The 23,225-nt window shown below is 44.3% G+C and overlaps 1 protein-coding gene across 4 annotated transcripts; it reads right to left on the bottom strand.

The window, feature by feature from the left end:
* Window positions 1-5,583: 5,583 nt before the first annotated feature.
* On the bottom strand, window positions 5,584-18,611 carry APMAP (adipocyte plasma membrane associated protein). Of its 4 annotated transcripts, none has more exons than XR_011678520.1 (10): window positions 18,458-18,611; window positions 15,391-15,507; window positions 14,779-14,894; window positions 13,396-13,488; window positions 9,893-10,009; window positions 9,216-9,390; window positions 7,994-8,128; window positions 7,444-7,636; window positions 7,000-7,185; window positions 6,309-6,444 (listed from the first exon to the last, which is right to left on the bottom strand). XR_011678520.1 is itself a non-coding variant. In XM_071422488.1 (9 exons), exons 1-9 carry the CDS (start codon window positions 18,547-18,549, stop codon window positions 6,235-6,237), a joined length of 1,248 nt encoding a protein of 415 aa, XP_071278589.1. In that variant the 5' UTR covers window positions 18,550-18,611; the 3' UTR covers window positions 5,584-6,234. The 4 variants fall into 4 exon arrangements, 2 of the variants coding, with proteins under 2 accessions (XP_071278589.1, XP_071278599.1); XR_011678522.1 differs by having other exon boundaries at window positions 6,323-6,444; window positions 7,088-7,185; XM_071422488.1 differs by lacking the exon at window positions 7,000-7,185 and having other exon boundaries at window positions 5,584-6,444.
* Window positions 18,612-23,225: the final 4,614 nt, after the last annotated feature.

The raw sequence follows: 23,225 nt of genomic DNA, 5'->3' as shown, positions 1-23,225 counted from the left end.
GATCACAAGAGGATGTAGTGTGATGCTACATTCAGCCATCACCAACAGCCTGGTGCCAAAGACAAGGAGAAAGAAAGTCACCAATGGTGGCTTGGTCTGTCCACAAAGCAGGAAAGCCAAGCCACAGATAAGTTTGTAGGAGAGCAGGAGAAGCCAGGAAGAGCTGCTCTTTCCATCTCAGAGGGGTTGGGAATGGTCTCAAGCCCTCTTCTCCTTCAGCTGCACACTTCACACAATGCCAAGGGCTTCCAACCAGGCTGTCAGCTCCAGACAGTCTGGGCAGATCCATGTTCCTTCCTTCAGCCAGCAGGACAGCCTGGTGTTCAGGAACAGATGTCATCTGCCTCTCACATGCCACCAAGGGGGCGAGCAGGCAGCACGCTGTCACTTCAGGTCTGTGCAGAGATGCATGCAGGCAGTGAGCGTGTCACACAACAGTGGCCCCTGTGCGACTCTCCAAGCCCCTGACACACAGTGCTTCATCTCAGTCACCTCACCAAGCCAATTCTCCATCTGTCAGAGCAACAGAAGTTAAAGCCAGGTGAACTTGGCACCATGCAGGCTGACAAACCAACAGGCCTTTGCTGTTCTCCCAAGGAAAATGCAGCATGACTGTTCAGACCTCTCCATCCAAACAGAAAAGCTCCTGCTGAGAAAGACAGATCACCCTTATGTTCAAAGCTGCATCCAAGTGTTCACTGTGCCACAGAATTCCAGTGTGCTTTACAAGGAGAAAGGCACACTGGAATTGTAGTACCCATCATCCCCTCAGCTATGGTAACAGAGCTTTCATCAGCACCAAAGAAAGGAGCAGAGCTAAAGTCCACTGAGCTCTTTGTATCACCCCAGAGCACTTCACTCAGGAAGGATTTGGGTAACTAAAGAGGAGGAAACTGCTAGCACTGACCTAAAGAGCTGCAGCTAAATGCCACTTCATCACAAAGACATGCAGCAGTCAAAAAGCCAATGTCTCTGCCCTCTGCATCTTGTTTACACCAAGGTTAACAGTTCCCCAATTCACTCCAAGGAGTTCACAGCCCTGCAGACCTTGCTGGGTCTCTGACATCTATTTCAGGTTACAATGGCAAGTCAATGATATTTTTATTGATTTAGGGCATGAGGTGAGAAGGAAAACTTGTTTCTGCCAGCTCTGTATGTTGAAGAACAAAAAGGAACAATCCCAGCAGTGACATTAATAGCTGGTGGGACAACCACAACTTGAGTTTTAGCAGAGCTTCAAAGTGGCCAGTGATCCTCAAACAGAGATCTGCATTTGCTCAAAAGCTCTTCTCTGCAAATATTTCCTCTCATACTCCCACTTTTTAAACTGCACAGGAAACAAACTGCCTGCCACCAAAATATAAAGCATTGCTGGCTGACAGACTCCCCACTCTGCATCCTCTTGACCTCAGCAGCTCCACATGAAGGACCTGGGAGCTCTGCCTGTACCAGATGCACCCAGTTTCACAACCTGACTGACTTTCAGAGCCACTGACAGCTGGGGGAGTCACAGCTCCATGGAACCAACACAAGGTTTAGCTGGCAGCAGGCAGATAAGGAGACATGAGAGCTGCTGACTGTGAGGAAAAAGCCTTCCACACACAGCTAACTACAACAACTTACAGCTACATTTTTCAGTCCCTGCCTCAAAAAAAATCAGCATATGAGCAAAAATCAGCTGCCCCCTGTGCTCATTCTTTTGCAGCACTGTTTTTAAACAGGTTGGATGAGAAGGCCCAAGTGTCAGCATCATCAGATCCCTGTTGCGATCACTGAGCAGACAGAGCCAGAAGCTTAAGAGGTCATTATCTCATTTGCAAAGTTTTTACTGGCAAAAAAGCAGACACAAATTTAAAGGAATTTAAAGATTTATGCAAAGACTTTGCAATCACTTTCATCAGCTGTTCGTGCTGAGAAACCAACCTTTGCATAGAAGTGTCAGGGGCACACAGGTTATGCTCCAGCAGCTCTAGTACAGAAGTTTGCTTCAGACAAGAAACAGGGCACTTAACCGTGGACTAACATTTTAAATACTTTCAGGAAAATCTTCTTGATACTTGTGCCCTGCAGAAACATCTATTCAACCAACAAAGTGAAACAAAACACATTTTTTAAATGCACAGTTGTGGTGCACTCCAGCTCAGTTCCTTTCCTTGGATAGTTTTACTGCAGGGCTTTACATGAAATCAAAAATTTCTCCAGGCCTTTCAGGAGACAGGGCAACACTCTCTCATATGCCATAGTCTGTCCCAAAAGAAACTTGGGTAAGACACAGCAAGCAGCCTCAGGCTTCTCTGGGAGTTATGCAAAGAGGACTTCCTCCCTTTTTAGGGAACCACAGCCCCTTTCTTCTGCCACCAGAAGACAATCATGCTCTGACAAGACCTTTGGATACCTCTAAATGCTCTTGCATCCAGTAAGACTTCTCACACAAGAGAAGAGCCAGCCTCAGAGCTGCAGAGGTGTCATGTTCCTGCACTCACATCATCAAAAAAGACTGGCTGGCTTTTTCCAAGCCTGACTTGTTCCAGGTTTCTCCTTGCTTAAGGCAGGTGTGTCACCATCCATCTGCAATCAACACATCACTGACTCAGCCTCTGTGGAAGTGGAATGAGCCTGCAAAACCAGTCCCCACAGGAGCCTCAAGAGGACTTCATGCCAGTTTGTTTATTCCACAGGCATTTTAGTGCTGCTGCTTTACTCTTTCATTTGAAAGCCAATCAAAGATTAGAGATTGTTTTTTTAGGAAAAAATAGTTTCTAGAAAAATACTGTTCTTAAGCACCCCTATGCTGAATAATGAGACCTGTGTGTGTCAGTCAACCTGGGTTTTACTACAGATCCCCCCACTTCTGCATACCATGGATGGATGATCAGGATCCAGCACAAGACCAGGAATGGGAGCCAGCTGAAATGAAGTGTTAAGGTTCTTATGAGAAATGGAACACCAATGGCCTGGTTAAGCAGCCTGTCACCATGAAAAGTTTGTTGCTTAGCATAGTGCCACCCACTACAGCTGGGACTTTACAGATTCAGAGAGATTTAATCTCTCACACTGAATAAAGCCTGTCTGTCCAGCCTGTACTAACAGAGGGAGCTCATGGGGTACAAGTCCAGTCAGTCTGCAATACCCTTAAAAAAAAAATTAACAGAGAACTGCACTCTGTCCAAAGGTTACTTGGTGAAATCCTTTGGCAAATAAATCACTAGTGAGAACTGTGTACCAAGAGGCAAAGATGTGCTTGCCCCAAGTGTGCCAAAGCATCAGCAAAAATAAACAAAAAAAAACAACAAAAAAACCCCAACAAACAGCACAGCAGATTTGCTTTTTCAACCCCAACTTGAGATGCCATCAAGTTTAACTTTCATATCCCACCAGAAGAGGACCAACAGCTGCAAGGGCTGGCAGAGCAGTGCTAACCAGCTGGTGCTGAAGCAGCCCACCCTGCACTGGGTTTTCCCAGAAAGAGCATCCCCTGGGCTGCACAGGAACAAGTCACCCTGATCCAGTCCTGCCACAGGACTGCTGCAGCCTGGCAGTAACACAGAACAGGGTGACAGAGGCACTGACAGGGAAGAGTCATTTTCATTTGCATAGCCCTCCATTAATAGAAGAGCAGAAGGCCATTGAAATCAGGCAGTATTTTTAGCATCACCTTCCCCTTTTCTGGTGCTTTTCACTATATATTTATAGCAAGTCTCTTTCCTTTCCAAAGGTGAAGAAATGCAGCAATAGTGTAAATTTAGGTTGGATTGTCACCCAGTGGCAGAAAAAGAGAGAGCAGCAAAAACCTCAATTCCAAAGTATCAATGCACTGAATCACACAGCTGCTGAAGCACCCCTTGAGTTCTTCAAGATGCAAAAGCTCTTATTTAAAATTATAGTATGCTTTGGGTTGGAAGGGACCTCAGAGACCATCAGGGACACCTCCTGAGAGACTGGGTTGCTCAGAGCCCCCTCCAGCCTGGCCTTGAACACTTCCAAGTGTGGGGCATCCACAACTTCTCTGAATAACATGTTCCAATCTCTCTGCTCCGTGATCCTGCTGGGCACAGAGGTGAGACTGACAGAATGCAATTCCCCAAGGCTTCCTTTCTTCCTTTTTTTTTTTTTCTTAATGGGGGTTATTTTCCCCTTTTCTAGTTGGTGGGAGCTTAGCTGGACTACCACAACTCCTCAAATACAACGGACAGTGACTTCATCCATCAGTTCCCTCATCTTACCAGTTCTTCATCCTGAGGGAACTGATGAATTTTAACAGGTCCTGTGCACCTTCTTGTTCCTCAGATGGTCTAAAATGTGATTTACAGTGGGTGACTCTTCAGCCTCCTAGTCCCTGTCTTTCCTTTCTGCAACTTGGGCAATGTGGCTGGAGCACATCCTGGTGGAGAAGAGGCAAAACACTCACTGAGCACCTCAGCCATTGCCATGTCTCAGGTAATCAGGTCTCCCCTTTCCTTCCAGAGAGGGTCCTCATTTCTCCAAGGGTTCCTTTTTGTCACCCACACACCTGCAGAAGCTTTTCTTGTGGTCCTTGATGTCCCTGGCCACATTTAATTCTCTCAGAGCTTTATCTCCTCTAACCTCCTTTATCTTTACCTTAACCTTTATCTCTAACCTGATCCCTGGCTGCCTGGACAACCTCTCTGTACTCCTGCCAGGCTACAGCCCCTGCTTCCACTCTCCACAGGCCTTCTTTTAGTGTCTGAGCTTGTCCAGGAGCTCCTTGTTCATCCACACAAGGTCTCCTGGCATTTTTGCCCAGCTTCCTCTCTATGGGGATGCATCACTCCTGAGCCTGGAAGAGGTGACCCCTGAACATCCCTGAATATAACAGCTCTCTTGGCTCCTTCTTCCCTCCAGGGCTTTACCCCATGGTATTCTACCAAGTAGATCCCTTGAGGTGCCAGTCTACCCTCCTGAATCCAGGGCAACAAGTTTGCTCTACACCCTCCTCCCTGCCCTGAGGAAGTTGGACTCCACCACCTCATGATCCCTGCAGCCAAGGCTGCCCTTGAGGTGCCCATTCCCCCTCCTTGCTGGTGAGCACAAAGTCCACCACAGTGCCCTCATCCCTGGCTGCTCTACAAAACTTGAGTTCTTGTCTGAATTCCTTTGTGCTGCCAGCCATTCCAGCCACAAAATGTAACAGCACAGGCTTTCCTTTGCAATAGCTGCCAGCAAAGCATTCTCCACATTCTCCAGGTAGAGTATCTGTTAAGAGAGGAAGTCCCTGGACATGCATTCCAAAAACTGCCACCAAAGCCCTTCCTCATCCACCAACATTAGATTTTACAGGTGTCAGTTGAGTCCACATCCATCTTCAGACACCAATCTTCCCCAAAATCTTTACCAGTTCTTCATAAAAAGCATGTTGAAGAGGATTCCTGCAGCTAGCCCTCTTCTCCCTGGAATGGTCACATAAATAATGAACAGGGACTTTTAGGACCTGGTAAAATGTGGAAGAAATACTACAAACAATCCTTTTCAGACCCATTGGAACTAGTTCTTAATAACATAGAAAATGCAATTTTCATTCATCATCCGACCCCAATGCTATAAAGAAACACAGGAGTCCACAGGTAAGGATCCAATTTGATTCTGCATGTTGATTAACAGTTAATTGCAATGTCTGATGTTACTTACACAGGTTGGGACTGAAGAAGCCCAGTGGCATAACTGGATTCCTAGGCATGTCCTGGATGTTGCTGCCTCTACCACAGCACCATGGTAGAACATTAGAACATGCACTGTAATCACTCCTGGACAGGAGGCACTAGAACAGAAATTAACACATGCAAGCCACCCTCTTCCACCCAAATCACACACAATTAAACTCCATCCATCACAATTCCTTCCAGAGTAAGAGGACACACAGTTGCATTAAAGGCGACATGATGGTGTCTGTTCAAGATGATTCCAAACAAGGCTGGGCACAGGAAAATCAATGGATTTCCTTGGAGCAACAAAGAACTGAATGAAGATGCCTCCCCATAGTCCTCAGATGTGAACAGTAATACAGGCCAACTGCAGAGCATGAGCAGTCAGCCAAGACAGAGGCCAGGTACAGCAAACTGTATCTCTTCCTATGGCCACAGTGCTCCTGCACCGTAACAGACTGACTGTCACTTTTTGTCACACTTTTTGTCACTTGGTCACACACTGCCTCAAGCACATGCTTCCTCTGCACCTCTGGAGCAGCACAGGGCAGTGGGACTCATCATGGGCAGGCAGTTAAACGTGCTGGAGATCAAGTCTGCCAATATAGGGAGAGCGGAAGGATCCCAGGTAGAGGTGCCCGTTGTGCTCGTGTGCCTCGCTGACATAAGCCACTGTCACTCCAGTGGGATCATGGAAGCTTCTTTTGTAGGATCCTGTCTCACTGAGTTCAACAACGAGGCTATATTTGGGTACAAACTTTGTCACAGTTTCCTGACTCAGCAACTGGAAGAAAAGAAAGAGAAATAAAATCAACAGAAGTTTTTTTCCTCCACAATCTGATCTCAGACATTCATACAGGCAAAGACCACTCCACGCTCCTCAGAAGCAGCAGCTAAGAACACAAGGACACATTTTGAGTGAACACTCTTACACAGGGTTAACACATCAATATCTGTAAAGCCAACTGGAGAAGAAACAAAAGGATCAGCAGAAGCTCATCTACTCCAGGGGCAGGCTGAAAGGCTGCCCACACAAGAGACAGCAGCTTGCTCTGGTGCAGCTGATGCCAAGCTCCCCACAGCATCACTCAGAGCTCCTGCACTGCACCAGGAGAGACAGGGACAGCACAGACCTTGTTCAGCTGGAATGAAATCCTAAGCACTGCTTGCTCTTTTTTTTTTTTTTTTTTTTTTAGGACAGAAGTATTTCCAAGTCTTTGCATTGTTTAAAAAGCATCATGCTGTTTCTTTAGCCCTTAAAAAAAACCGCATTATCCTTGCTCATCCGAAAGCGGGGTGACACAAAAACAGGCATAAGTGAACCAGAACAAAATGTCACCTAACACCATCCACAACGTGCACAGTCTCCTAGGGTGCCTAGGGCAGTCATGAGAACAGCTCACACTTCCCAAATGCTCTTCAGACACCTGGCAATAAGCAGTTTAGGCACTTCAGGTGAAGTCTTCACATATCCAAATGAAGATCCTGTCTTGCTGCATGGTTAGAGATAGTCTCTTTTTCTTTCCTAAGATCAAGATGGAAGGCAACTTAAGAGATGTGTACCTGCTACTCAAAGAAGTAAATGTTAAATTTTACTACCTATTAATATATAAGGGCTGTTCTACCAGGGAAAAGCAAGCAACAAGTTTTAACCACAGCACCTAATGTTTTTTTAAATCTTCCTGTAAAGAGGAAGAAACAGGACAAACAAATATTTACCACTTCCATTCCTCTACTAAAGGTGATATTTTCAAAAAAAGTTCTTTTTAATATTTTTTTTTACCTTAAATATCATCCTTTTAATCCATGTTTTTTCAGATAAGAAGTCCAACCAAGAAAAGCCAGGATTGGGTCTCACAGCTGCCATAGCTACCCAATATCCTCCAGAGCTGCTTAACCTGATGTTGTCTGGAAGACCAGGCATATTCTCAACAAACATATCTGCTCCACCTTTCATCAGCCCAGACACATAATACCTGAAAAGTATAGATAATAGATTAGAACATCTAACTCAATCAGTTTAAATAATAAATGAGAGTCCCAATAGTTAAAAAAATATTTTTTTCCCATTATTTTGGTAGAGGGAAATACAGCACTGCCACACACTTCTCCCCAGGGAAAAAGTCAGCTTACTCCACTGTGCTTAAGGAGCCCATGATGGAAAGATTATGCAACCTAGACATTTAAAGTGAAATAAAAATATTAAGTATTGAGGAAGGTCATCTTTTTTGTCATTTTTAACTAGGCATAACTGAAGTGTAGGGTTTGTCATTCAATTCATTTATTTAAGCAATCCCTACAGAGATTAGTAATAATTCCAAAGTCATACTCACCTTCTGATTCTAGCCATGGTTGTCTCCTGCACCAGGACAAAGTCTTCTGCAGGAGAGAGCTGCACACCATTGGGAAACCTCAGCCCCACCATTAAGACTTTCACTTCTTTTGTCACTGTGTCATATTCAAGGAGGCTGAAAAGAAACCATTTTTGAGTGAAGATGAATATTTATGCATCTGTGTTTCATTCTTCAGGCACTCCATCTTTTCTCACATGCACCACATTTAAGTTAAGAAGGCAGAATAGCCAGGAAACATTTGTTTGTAAACACAAGAGAAATAACAAGGCACTTGAGAGTGGCAGCATTCATGCACGATTTGTGCTGAATGCAATGCTAACACCTTCACTTTTAAAACAAAACTCCATGCCAGTCCTCTTGAAGGAAAAAGGGGAATCTCATTTATTTTGCTGCAGGTCTCATTAGCAACACCCACACAATTCCCTCACCCTCCCCTGCACAGTGCAGTGTTTACAAAGGTGAGTTTATAAAGAGAAAAAAATGTGAAGATCAAGGAAGTGGTGAATTGCACTCCTACAGCTGAGCTGACAGCAAGTGAAATGTCTGGGTGTCCTAGGGTGACGTTGTGATGCTTGATTCCTCATTTGTGTGTTCTGTTTATGCTGGATATTATTTTCTGTGCCTTCAAGACTGGCTCTGAAGAGTGAAAGTTTGGTTTTGTTATCAGCCTGCTCACCCACAGCTGGCAGGACTCACAGACAGGGCAGTACATAGTGCTGCTTCTGCTTTTTGCTTTGCTCTTGCTTCTGCTTTGCTCCTGCTTTTTGCTTCTGCTCATTAGTTAGTTTAGCCAAGCAGTTCGAATTTATCCCTGGACTGTTTTTCCTTTCCCTTTTTTGGAACCACTTGAGCCTGCTCCGGACTGGGACCTGGGAAACACCAAGAGTTTGCACCTTGTGGCTGCAGCAGCTGCCCCAGCACTGGAGGGACTGATAACAGAGCAACCACCCCCAAGAGAGACTTTCTGAATTTGTCATCTTTTTCAGAGTGGTGAAGGAGCGCTGTCATCTGGTATTGTTCATTCTGTGTGCTGGGGGTGCTGTGCCTGTTAAATAAACAGGTTCTTTCCACTTCTCTCCAAGGAATCCTTCCTGAACTGGTTGGGGGGAGGGGGCCATGTGGGTTTGCTTTCTGGAGGGGCCCCTTTTGGAGGTTTTCTCCCAAATTTGCCCTAAAGCAGGACAGGGAAGGAGATACTTGCCGCCCATCATCTGTGCCTTCCATAAGCAGGAACAAGTAGTCTTGTCTTTGCCATTTACTGCTGGAGTCAGTGAAGTAGATCTTCCTCCCATCCCTGGTCACTGTAAGATCGTTTACAAATGACAACTTCTGGCCTTCTATGGGTGTTTTGGTTGACACAAGCATCTTTGTTTCACCTAGATACAAAAAGAAGAAAAAAAAAAAAAGCCACACAATGTAGCCACACCAAAATGCATCTCTCTTTACTTTGTGTAGATTTGGGTTACAGGGAATTGAAGAGCTTCTCACTACCACAGTGAGATCAAGGCAGAAACAAAAGTACAGCAAACATGACAAAAGGTTTTATGTATCAATCTTTTTCTTTCCCTTTTATGAAAGCCAAAACAGCTACAACAGAGGTCTATTCATGGATCCTAGGATATCAATTTTAACAACAAAAACTTTGTAACACCAGAAGATAAGTCACTGGTAGCTCTGATGCAGACAGCCAGACACAGAGAGGAAGTGATTGCTACAGGGAAATAAATATCAAGTTCTTGCATGACTCATTTCATGCAGACAGCTTCAAATCACTTCACAAAAAAAGACAGGCATTGTTTTGCCAGCAGCATCTGGCAAAACTGCAAATGAAGCCCGGGTTTGTCAGTGGAAGAAAACTTTGGAGCAGAAAAATCATACCTGTATCAGGATCAACTTCATAGAGTCCATAATAAGCATCTGCCACAAACAGGGTGTTATTTGGCCCCACTCTCATGCCAAGTGGTCTTCCACACGTTGGCTCATCTCCACGGCCTCCTTGGGAAACAATTTTAAAATGGTTTTCCAAACAGAAATAAATACAAGGCATTCAGGGTACCTACACAGGTATGTTGGGTCTGGCTGGGATGAAAAGCCCTCCCAGTGCTGGGCTTTGCACAGGCAGCTAAAGAGGTGTTCTGGCTACTGCTGAGCAGGGCTGGCACAGCATCAATGCTCTCTCCAGCAGGCTGGGGGTGGGCAAGATCCTGGGAGGGGACACAGCCAGGACAGGTGGCCCAAACTGACCAAAGGGACATTCAATACCACATATGAAAGCTAAGAAAAGGGAGGAGGAAGGAGAAGCAATTATCATTTACATTTGCCTTCCAAAACAAACTCCACACGTGCTGCAGCTCTGCTTCTCGAGAAGCAGTCAGACATCACTGGCTAATGGAAAATAGAGAATAAAATATTTGAGGTTTGGTTTGTTCTTTTTTCCCTTTGCTTGCACATGTGACCTTTGAGTCAAACTGTGGCTTATAAAAACTCTATGGCATACATATGGTACATACATTCATTTAAAAATGATTCCTACTTTACTAGGTGGGAGTGAAGCAGATAACCCCACGCCATGTTTTCACCAGTCTAGAGATAATAATAGAATCTGTCAGGCTAGTAACGAACAGCTGCCCAAGCTGGGGTAAAATCAGAAAATTGCATTTAACAAAATGATTTTTCTCCAAAAGAAATGGTTTTATGCAGGTTTGGAGGTGTGTGTGCTCTGTTTTTAGAATTAAATAATTTTTAAATTAAAAAATCCTTTCTTTTTCTGAAAAGGTCCAACATTGTCATGAACAGCTAGTTTCTCAAAACAAAGACACTGAAGACTTCTATATGAGGAGGAAGGGGAATTCTGCAAACCTGAAGAATTTAGATAAATTCAAGGAGATATTTGAGCCCTGAAGAGCTAAGAACTTCACAACATCAGCAGTCTGAAAACCTTAGCAAGAGAAATTTTGCAGATGGCTACAGCCTTTCCACTTCCCAATTCAAGGAGCACAAAAGTCCAGGCTCCCCATTACCACTTTGGCCCCAAAGAACCAGGGCAGCACATCCTTCCCACCTCTCCCAAGCTGCTCAAGTCCAATGGAAATGAGCAGGAGAAAGGTGATTTTTCACATCCACCCCCACCCACATTCATGCCTAAATCCAGTTTCCCATCAGCAGTCCTACCAAGGCTGTTCTACTTACCAGGCAGCCAAGAGAGTGCTGCCAAGTCAGCCCAGAGTCTCATCATGTGAGAGTCTAATCATGTCTAATCATCCACATAAAATTACATAGAATAAATGATGGACAAGTCAATGACAGCTAACAGGGACAGCAACAGTTCCTGACCTGAATTTCTAACTGGCAATCAGCACAGGGCTGCAGGACCTCAGGGGAATTTCTGTATCATTGCCACAAACAAAACTCCCATCAGTCCCAACAAACACCTCAGGTGAATTTCTGTACCATTGCCACAAACAAAACTCCCATCAGTCCCAACAAACACCTCAGGTGAGTTTCTGTACCATTGCCACAAACAAAACTCCCATCAGTCCCAACAAACACCTCAGGTGAGTTTCTGTACCATTGCCACAAACAAAACTCCCATCAGTCCCAACAAACACCAGCCAGGCTCCTCAGACTGCCCAGGCACTGCTGAGATGGGCATTAAGCTCCCCACAGAGATGGTTCTGTAATAAATAAGCTGCTCTCAGTTTTGCTCACTCAGTTCCAGAAATCCCATTAAATGAAGCAAATAACTCGTTCAGAAAGAGGTGTAGAATTCCACAAGAAATAACTGCAATTTAGCAGTGAGAAAACAAAAATACCATGAGCAATGCAGGATCTCTAAGTGCAGCAACAACTCCCACTGTGCTTACAAACACAGGAAGGGAAATAGGTACAACAAAATGCAAGGCAAAATTCCGTAGATGGGGAAGGTGATATTTATATTCAAAAATCTCGAAGTAAGTTGCTGTCCTTCTGTCCTGGGTAACCCAAAAAAGGTGTACTGTATTCCATATCTTCCCTACACCAACCTGCCCAAGATGACCACTGTCCCTTTAGAAGCCAGGAGCTGGAAGAAGAACTGGGGTGTTTTAGGCCAGGCTCATGGAGGCAGGTGACCTGGGGTCCCTCTAAAAGAGAAGGAACAGGCACACACAGCTCCTCTGTCCTCCCTAGGGTTTGGGAGCAGAGGCTGCAGCTTTTTTTGGCCAGGCTGCCAAGAAAGTTGTCTGGGGCAGGTTCTCTGAGGCAAGGCAGTGCAAAGCAGCCTGGCAGGTTTGTTTATCTCCAGGCTTTGGAAGATTTCTGCCTTCTGGCTGCTGCTGCCAGGGGCAGCTCAGTTTCTGGGCCACAGAGAAGGTTTCCTTCAGATCTTTTTTTGCTGCTGCCACCCCGGACAGCTCCACCAGCACCATCCCCTCTCTCCAGGAGTCCCAGCCATTGACCCAATTCCAGCTGCCACTGTCAGGAGAGCTCCTCTCGGGTGGTGTGGAGCAGATGGATCAGCAGCATTTGACTGGTTTTGGAGAGGATTCTTCTGTTTTGTCCTTGTTCCCTGGTGGCTATTTGGTGGATGAGGGAGCTCTGTGATCATGGAGGCTTGGTTGCTGTGTTGTTTTTCTTTGTCAACAGGATTCAGCACGTTTGTATCTAGTGGTTATTACTGTTATCTTGGTTGTTGCTGTTTTATTTTTAGTGAACTGCTATTTTTTCATTTATCACACTCATCTCTCCTTATTGGTGAGAAAGGAAGGGTTAAAAATATGAGGAGATATAACTCATTTTGAAGTGTCCTGTCTGTATAATTGTTTTAAACCAAGACACTTTCCCAGTCTCAAATTAGCTTGAGTTCACTCACTCACACATGTTTAGAAGTCCTCAGTTTTTATGAGGTGGCCCTTCAGCTCAGAATCTTGGTGACTTCAGCTTTCACAAATATTAGACCAGGTTGCTGCCCATTTTTTTCTTAGGATACATGCTTTTTCTGGATGGACTAACAGGAAAAGGAATGTTATTTGTGTTGCACTTTACTCTTGTCCTCCTCCCAATGTTAAGATGCAGGATCTTCCACCAGCACATCATCCATGGTGAAGGCCTGGTAGTCATGACACAAAACCTCCTTGCATTCTTAAATTTTACAACTGCAAACTGTGTGCTTTTCTATCAAGACCACCCATTTCCATTCATTTGGCCCTCTGTTCTACTCTTCCTTCCAATGTTCCAATATTTTCACTCATACTTCCCTGATACAAACACATTAATATCTCTGCTACAAATTTCTGCAGAACAAGATGTGCACCTGCAATCCAGACTGAACACAGCTTAACCAACACATGCCCTGGACCCAGACATTTTCAAACACACTCAGGAGTTCAGGAGCTGTCACTCACCACAAGGACCGTGGCCAATTCTGGCTATTGTTTGTATTTCCCCATCTTCAATTTTGATAATCTTCCCATCAGCTGTCCCAGTAAACAGAACATCTGCAAAAACAACTTGTGTGATTAAGCTGATCACAAAACAATACTGGTAAGCATCCTTCTACTAGTATGAAGCAGGGAATAAGGAGAACTCAACTCATTTATTCACAGAAAGCTTATTCCCAGTCAGGTTGATTATTTCACTCATAGGTCAGCTGTCCCTTGCAGGAAGGTTTCCATAAAGAGTTTCCAACAAGACTCATGAAACCAGGCAATATAAAAATCAATCAGCTTCAGGTAATCCCTTTAGCACATTGTTAACAGATACAGGTAAAAAAGTGTAATCTGAGGAAAGAATTTACAGTAGTTTCTTACTGGGTAATGTAATTTCTTACAAATATTTTACTAATAAATTAGAAGATAAAGTAGAAGGAAAATAAATTATATGGCACCTACTGAGCACCTCTTGCACTGAAGGATCTTTCAGTAGGGGTTAAGAGTATTTCCAAGTCTTACCCCTCCTTCAGGAGCCACAAGAAACAACTCCTGCACAATGCTGGGTTCCCACTAAGAGGATCTCATGGCATTAGAAGCACAGGGAACTGATTAAGAAATTGCTCAGAGGTGGCATGGGTTAGTGACTTGGGAAGAACCCACCTGCCACGAGAGAAAAGTGGCATCTATGTTGGTTAGACTTCTTGCAAGAAGAATCCAAGCTTTTAGAGTTATTAATATGGAATATGAGGGAGTTATGAATATGGGATATGATCTTGTGCAACAGCATTAAAATGTAAACAAGATATTTATCAATCTGAGATTTGTTTTCTGTCATAAAAGCAAAGATCAACACCACAAAATTCAGCTCACTCAGCAGCAATGAGCTTTACAAGAACAGGTAGTAGTTTCTAAATATTAATTCCCAGTTAAGAGGAGTTTCTAAATATTAATTCCCAGTTAATTTTTCATTCCCCAAATGAAAAATGGGACCACTTCCTCCAAATGTAAGTAGCCCCTGACTACACTGCTGATGCTCTCAGTCCTGGAAGACAGGGATTTTTAGTGTGACAACAAGATTTATTTCTTGTTGTCACATTAAAACATCTACATAGGAGAGATTACATACAGAGAAAAGCAGAGAGCCAAGCCCAACAAATCCTAGAGAAAGAGGAGAAAAACTAAACATAGCACAGACAACCTAGGTTTTTCTGCATAACACAATTACTTTTAGGAAACCTGCACATTGAAAATAATTCCCAGAGCTTGTTATCTAAGAGGTCTACTGCTGAACAAACTCTTCCCAATGGAACAACCTTTAAAGACCCTTCTTTAGGAGCTGCTTTTGTCAGTGCTTACCCCCAATATTGACAATGGACTCTGGTCCAACCAGCTGGTTCTCCCACAGCCGTTCAGCTTGCCGTAACTTGGTGTTGGGCTCTAAAACTCCCGTCAGGAGGGGAGGCTCCTTCAAGCTACAAAACAGGAGGACCATGTGATCCTTTGCACAAAATGCAAACATTCTTGAGCAACACATTTGATCATTTTTTCCCCCAGTTTGCCAACTCCTGCACACCTGATTTATGCTTTACATAAAGCATAGTTCAAAAAGTGTTGCAGCAGCTTGAGCCCTTGGCCCTCAGTGAAAATGCAGTTCTTGTCTCACAGAAGGCAAGAGTGCACCTGTGTAATTACAAGCTGCACTGACAGCTTGGGTAGCAGACAATAATTTTCTAGATTAATGATTAAAGAAAGTAATTCAGCTCCTTCCATGATCAGCAGGGACACATAACTGCACAAGATGGCTCAGAAACAGCCTGGCTGTGGATAATGTTGCAATCACTCCCCAGTTTCTCAATCCAGACAGAACCACTTTGCACTCTTAACTCTTGTTTACTGAAACACAACAGCAGAGCTCACAGGAGAAGTCAGGCTTCCAGACTATTTGCTTCAAAACAAAACAACCTTTACCTTATGGGCTGAGGGTCTATAGGACAATCCAGGAGAACAGTCACTCCAAGCAGTGGCACGGCCACAGACACAGCCAAAGTCAGGAAGGTAACACGGAACACCTTGCTGCTGTAAGTACTGCCAAAACCAAACAAGAAATAGGATTAACATCGTTTCCAGATACAACAGTCCTTAAAATATCTGTGGCAACCTCTTTTCTTCAGAAAAGGAACAGTAACACTTTTGCACAACCACCATCCTCACCTTCAAGGTCCATTTTGAACATATTAGGATAAGAGAAAGGTCTCAGGATACTGGCATAAAAGGCTGAACATTTTTATGTGAAGGTTTCATTCATGCTACAAGTTACAGCTGACTAAAATAAAAACAAACAAACCAAAAAATAAGCCAAAACAAAACAAACCACCTGAGAAACAGGATATTTTGGTTGTGGTTTCGCTGAGGTTTTTTTAACTTGATCTTTAGTTTTGGTAATGGTTTCTATCCAGCACAAGTTTTGAATAAAAACTTCCACTAATACAACAAACACAGAAGAATCTAAATGAATGGCTGCTTAACTTAGTGACCACTCGTTTGAAAGTCAAACTCCAGAACACAAAAGCAATTAATTGTTTTGTTGCAATTAATTGTTTAACAAAAGCAATTAATTGTTCTTCCACGGGAGAAAACCACGTTTTGCTCTCTACAAGTTTTAGAGGAATCAATCAGGCATTTACAGAGAAAAGCAGAGAGCCAAGCCCAACAAATCCTAGCCTTGAACTGGGAAAGCAGCACATCTAATTTTAGCTGTTCTGAACCATTCACTGGCCCAGCCAGCCAGGCTCCTGACAGGATCAGTTAAATAAAGACAAACAGTGCCTGGTGGTGCTGCACTAATCCCTGGACCACTTCCACTGTTTTGTCCTTCATTAGTCAATCATCCAGACAGTAGGGAATATGAACCACTGCCCAGCACAAATATCCCAACTGGGCAGCTACACACATGCACCTGTGCTACTGATATCAGCATCAAGGTAACCTCTGGGATTATCAGTGACAACAGCAAGGACAGAACTAGGCACCAGGACTTAGGCAGGATTTAAGCACTTTACACCTACTGCTTTAACAGGAGATGTCTTGAGGAAGCAAAAACCTCCCAGTCTGGGTCCCCTTGGACCTGGAATCAAGAGCAGGGTGTATGGACAAAAGGCAATCCCCAAGTTTACAAAAAGACTTCAGCCTTTGGCCTGGTGTGTCCACTGTCCTCCAAGAGATGAAAGCTCAACAATGTAAGATTAAATGTACTATCAGCAGACACCTGAGCACCTCTGTGACAGCTGAGAACAGCTCACACAAAAGGAGCTGGGAATGAACAGGAACAGAATGGGAACTCATCTGACAAAGCCAACCTAATTAAAACTCCTAAAAGCTTAAGTAAGGACCATGTTTCTGATCCTTAAGCAAACTTGCAAGGAACTGACAATAAAGGAAAAAGGCAGGAAGAATAAGGTGACAAGCAAACTCACACTTCAAGCCTGCAAGCTGCAAGACCTAGTTTAGATACTGCTGAAACCACAAGAATTTAAATATAACCCAAAAGCTTTACAAAAAAATAAACTAAAAACTCATCTACTCAGAATCCTTCTTAATCTACACAATATTGAATAGTGACAACTGTCAGTCACTGGAGAGAACCACTGAGGTAAAGGTCCACTAACAGTGAAACAGAAAATCTTAGTCAATTGTGTCTCTGTGATTAATCCTACATGGCCTGCAGCCACAAATCTCAATAAAGCAACTTACCGGGACTCCAGCTATAATTACAGCAATTCAGTTGTTACTACAACTAAAAAGCCAAGACATTAAACCAGCTCTTGAAGACAACAGTAAGCTGGCAAGGTGGGCCACCACAGCCAGGAGGCCAGGCTGCATCATCCCCTTGGCAGAAGAGCTGCTGGCCTGGAGAGAGAAGCATCAGTCCTCAAGAGTTTCTGCCATGGCTGCCAGCCAGAAAAAGGCCAGGCCCAGGAATTTCCTCCACTGTTTTCGTACAGAGCAGCCCCAGTGAATACTCTGGGTCAGTGATAGAGCTCTAGAAATTCAACTGATTTGAACACCAAGAGAGGCTGAAGGCAGGAGGAGCAGCCTCTCAAGCTCAGAGATGCTGATGCTCTCCTCCAAAAACAGGGACAGAGTCCAAGCCATCAGCCTTTCATTCTCATGACCCCGAAGGGCAGAGATAAGAATCTGCAAAGTACTCAAGTCAGAAGTGCTATAATAGATGGTGAACAAAAGTATTACAAGTCATCAGCTACCTTATGCAATGAAAGGCAAAACAAACACTACCACTCCCTTTATTACTGCAACTGCCTTTAGTCACAATGAAGAGATTTCGTTGCGAAATTCCTAAACAGAAAATTGTAAATAGAATCCTTTTTTAACTTAGCCACAAACCGACTGTTTATTAGGTCAGACACGGGTAGATCAGTCAAAAACCCGCAGATCACTCTTTAAACTATTACCAAGACATAAACACCCTAAACCACAATTACACAGGACTTAATCACAGCCACAATAAACCTGCACAAGCCACACTGGGATAACTTATTTCTTGCCTGGCAAAAGATAAACAGGAGAGGGGAAGAGAGGGGAAGAGAGGAGAAGGGAAGAGAGGAGAAGAGAGAGGAAGAGAGGGGAAGGCAGGGGAAGACCAAGCCGATTTTTTTGTTGTTAAAAGCCGTTCCTGCAGGTCGGCAGAACAGGTGAGGCGCTGTCCCAGCCCCTCCTCACCGTCAGCCCCTCCAGGAGGAGCAGGAGCACTGGGCTGGCACTCGCGGGTGCCCAGCACCGGCCAAGCCGGGAAACCGCGGCCCCGCTCCGCAGCGGCCCCGTCCCCCAGTACCCAGCCCCGGGGCACCCCCCAGCCCTTCCAGCCCCTCCGCGGGCACTCCGAGCCCGGCCCGCCGCTCCCCGCGCCCGGCCGCGCCCTGCGGGCGGTGTCTGCGCCCTCCCGGGGCCCTCCCGGGGCCGGGCCCAGCCTCGGCCCTGCAGCCGCAGCGTCACGGCGGGCGCCCCGCCCGGGCCCCACCTGCCCTCCTTGGCCTCCTGCGCCGGGCTGTCCTCGGTGATGACCTGCGGGCGGAGCGGCCGCCGCTGCCGCAGCCCCTCCGCCTCATTCATCCCGACCCCGGTCCCGATCCCGCGGCCGCCGCGCACCGGAACCGCGGCCCCGCCCCTCAGCCCAGCCCCCGCCCCTCAGCCCAGGCCACGCCTCCCGAACCTGGCCCCGCCCCTCCACCCTCAGGCCACGTCCATCACTCCGACCACGCCCTTCACCCTGGACCACGCACCTCAGCGCGGCCGCGCCTCACTCACGGCCCGCGGTCATTCTCCAGCCCTTGGGATGGCCGAAAAGCTTCACAGAAACCCCTTGGCCGTGACAGATGCTCTGCATGTGCCAGAAATTATTTCCTTCCATAGGAAAGTTTTGGGATTTTTGTCATTTGGGTACACTGCCATACAAAGTGTGGCTCTCCGTCATTCACTGGGCCTCAATTACAGGCATTTTTTTGGGGATTTTGATGAATATCTGAGCTTTTTAAACAGATTTCACTGTCACCTTTTTCTTTGTAACCACAAGAAAGGCACGGCCAAATTTCCCCTCTTAATATGAAAACGTCTTCAACAAAAATAATATGATTTTCTGATTAAACTTTTACTGACTCTCACCATAGTCAAGTTACTTGGGGGTTTCCTTTTCCTGCTTGAAGCCAAGGTTCAGCCTCAGACTAAAGCACCTCTGAGTGCCATGAGTGGCAGCATTTAGGGCAATCTCCTTCTGCCAGAAGCCACCAATGTCCAACTCCCTGCCAGTCCAACAGCAGGGAGATGGGAATGTTGACATGGGAATGTGCTCAGTCAGTTTTTGAAAGCAACTCTTTGTGAAAAACGCCAATCACTTGCTTTTAAAATTTTAAAAGTTTAATAGTAATGAAATGGTTATAAAAATAGCAATGTAATTAGAGTAATAAAAATTTTGGACAAATTGAATTAGGACCATATGAGACAACAGGAACAAAGAGTTACGGATGTCTGGGTACCTTTTTCTGAGCAACATAAGCCTGAAGAAGGACACCTCTTAAGAGAGGATTAACCCTTAAAAACATTTACCTGTTGCATATCCATACACCTCATCCATGATGCATAAATTCCATTCAAACACAGGATTCTGTCTGGTCAGTGTCAGCTTCTTCGTCATAATCCTAATGGCATCATCCTGCCTGAGTGAGGCAGGAAAAAGTTTGTTTCTTCTGATAATGGAGCAATAAATTCTCTTTCTCTGAAAGGTTTAGGTGTCCTGTGGCTGCTATCTCAGTGCAAGCCCTTTCTTTAAAAAAAAAGGATCCTACATAGCATAGTTTCTATTTTAACGTTTTGTTATTACCTAAAACAATATTTAACACACTACTTGAGAAAATTAATACAGCATAACTTTCTAACACAACACATATAATATTAATTTCAAAATTTGCAAAAAGCCAATCATAAAATAAGCATTTTTCACATGTTGAACTGCCTGCACATCTTCAGGTGGAAAATGCCAACTCCAATGTGGGAAGAGCTGCTCTTCCAGCTCCCCTGGCCCTGGTCAGTGTTGGAGTCACTGTCTGCAGCAGTTTGCAGGTGGTGTTTGACAATGCACTGAGGTGGGGGCACAATTTCACTCCTCATCCTGTGCACTGAGAGGTGCTGTTGCTGCTCTGGTTTTGTGTGTCCTTGTTTTTCCTGTTGCTGCACAAGGTTGTTGAAATGTCATTCAGAGCCCTTGCCTTTCAGCAACAGATCTTGACCAATGATAACTTCAGCTTATTTACATGCTGAACTTTATGTGAATTTGATTTTGGAATAGCTCTTTTTAATGCAAACAAGCCTATGAACTAAAATTAAAATTTTGCTTAAAATTAAGTAGCGCATTTTTTTTCCAATTCATGGTGGTATCTGATAAAAAAAAAACAACATTGATTTATCCTATGAAGTACATGTGCAAATTTGCTGAAGTTCCTTTTGAATAAATTTTGCTTACAGAAAATTCCTTACCACTGCTAATAAAAGTTTGCTTAAATTATATTTACCATAGCTCAAGAAAACCTTTTCAGAGACACAGTTCCTCTCTCCTGTGGCATGAAAGCTGTTTTGGGGAGTGGGTGTAAAACCTCCCCAGTGTGAGGATGGAGAACATATTGCACTGTCTGTACAGAACTCTTTTCTGCTGGGGAAGATCCTCGATATTAGAAGAAGATACTTTGATAGTGCTTTTACATCTTTAATATTTCAGAAAATCTTAATCAGTCACAGTTTTTGAGAGGTTTTGTTTTCAAACATCTGTTCTACCTTTTAGTCTATAACAATGAAAGCCATAACAATGTTATGGTATGTCATGAAAAAAAAATAAAAATTGTGCCCCATCGTGGGAGTGAGGAAAAATTTAGGAAAAAAACCTGAAATTGCCAAGCTGGATTGGTGCTCCAGTTGTGTTTTTTGAGGGGTGTGTATAGGTGTCATATTCCAATTATGACAATATATCATCCATCTTTCTCCTCAGAACACCATCCGGCGCTGTAGCCAAATATTTCGAATAATTTGCCTTTGGTACCTTGAGGCAGTTTGTTCCCCCGCCTTCATTAGGCCTTCATTAGTCAATCATCCAGACAGTAGGAAAATAAAATAAGCCAGATCCGTTTGCAGTCACAGGCAGAGGGGTTTCCGGCAAAACCTCTCCACGTCTTTCCCAGTGCTGCAGATCCAACTGCAGACACTTGGTGGAGCAGGATATTTACAAGTTGCTTGTCACTGTTGGCTCTGCCTGTTCATAGGGAACACCTGGTGGAAAAGCACATTTTTTTTTCACTCGTTTTTCTGCTTGCCCTCTCTACAGAAGATTGTAGGAGGTTCAGGCAGTCCATGCACCCTTCAGTTCCCTCCTCGCCCAGGGCCACGGAAAAAAAAGCTGCACATGCAGCAGTTGTGCCTTAAGGAAGAGCTGCTGGATCATAAGCCCATCCTGGGCACCTGTGTGAATTGCAAATGGAGATGACTTGCAATTGAAAATTGAGGCAGTAATATTTCCCCTGCAAAATACTTCTTCTATGGGAGACACAGTGTGGAGAAAATGTCGTACAACAGCTGTACTAAATGCCTTTGCAGATGTTCAGAAGATATATTGAACATTAATATGAAATATTTAATATTGATCCAAAGGGTGAGAAACATGGCTGATGATATATTAACCAGTGGGAACTGGGTCCAATATATAAACAAGGAAAGATACATACAGCACCTCTACATAACCAGATGTTCCCATAATCCATGTGTCTGGAGATCCCTGAGGCTTGGACTGTGCACACATGAGCTTTTCTGCTCTTCCTAGGACAACATTCCCAGAAATCTTCCTTATGGTGCTTGTGTTCTCTGCTGGAGCTGTGTATTGCTAGGTTTAGTCAGCCTGACTAAGGACTTCTTTGTCCTGTATTTCAAAAGAATTTCTGTATTTCTCCTGTATTTCAAAGGAATTCACGTATTTCTGTATTGCAGAAAGAGAACTACCTAAACCTTAGAATCAGGTGAAGTGAATTCTGTCAGAAGTACTGTTATACATGGCAGATACTTAGGAATAGAGGTGGAAATTAATGAGCAGAGAAAGGGAAAAAAGTTGGAAGTGGTAAGGAACTTTCTGTAACCAAAATTATACAAAAGGAACTTCAGCAAATTTGCACATGTACTTAATAGGATAACATTTATAACATTTCAAACCATTTGCTGTTGGCAACAGTGCTTTTAAAAAACCACTAACCCATGCTGTAACTATAATAAAAAAGCTTTTATACTGGCAAGAGAGATGATGCTCCTGCAAAGTTCTTCAAATATAATGATGATGCAAGGACCCAAAGCAGAACTATTTCATGCTCTTTCCAAGTTCTGATTTTATAATCTTATCAAGACTGTGAAAGCAAAGTGATGCTGTAGACAGAAGATGGACATTAGAGTCATACACCAAATTTAGCACATGTTTATATCTGCTTAACAGGGCCTTCAGGGAATGGAACTTTGCCAGGCCAGAAATTCTGAATTCCCACCAAAACAAATGGGAATTGCAAGTCTTAGCAAATAAGCAAATAAGAAAATAGCAAATAAGAATCTGAAAATGATCAAGAAGGATGTTATACCTTCAGCAGTCCTCGATGGTACATCTGTATGGTTAGTCTAAAACTCAGCTGCAGAAGAGCATGAAAATCTACAGCTGAATGAAAAGATGGTTTCAAAGGAACATTTGATCCTTCTTGGCCCAGTTACAGGAACACAGCTAAGAGATGATTCCATGGAAATCATTGTGGCTGTAGCAATGCAATCTCAGTAAAATCACAGAAATATATGAGCCCACAGGATACAAGAATCATGTCATAAAAAATACAGTCTATTCCACCCGTTTCAAGGTTCACTAAAAACCACTGGAATTTTGAGATGAACTTTGTGTATTCTCACCTTGCATTGCAAATAAGGCCTTCCTGGGGGAGGACAGTGACTCTGCCCCTCCACATCCCACCTGCAGTAGATCGTCCAGCCCTGCTGGGCTCCCCAGCACACATGGCAAGGACATGGATGGGCTGGAGCAGGTGCTGAGGAGGGACACCGAGATGCTGGGAGGGCTGGAGCACCTCTCCTGCAAGGAAAGGCTGAGACAGCTTGGCTTCTTCAGCCTGGAAAAGAGACTTAGGCTTAGGCTTGCACAAACTGTGGCCTTCCACTGACAGCAACCTACAAGAAAGCTGGGCAGGGACTTTGTACGAGGGCAGGAAGGG

Source organism: Agelaius tricolor, unplaced genomic scaffold, assembly GCF_023055355.1.
Source record: "Agelaius tricolor isolate 1412-34295 unplaced genomic scaffold, bAgeTri1.0.p SCAF_1, whole genome shotgun sequence".
NCBI classification, from domain to species: Eukaryota; Metazoa; Chordata; class Aves; order Passeriformes; family Icteridae; genus Agelaius; species Agelaius tricolor.
The sequence above is the reverse complement of the archived record's forward strand: the minus strand, read 5'-3'. Positions and strand labels throughout refer to the sequence as shown.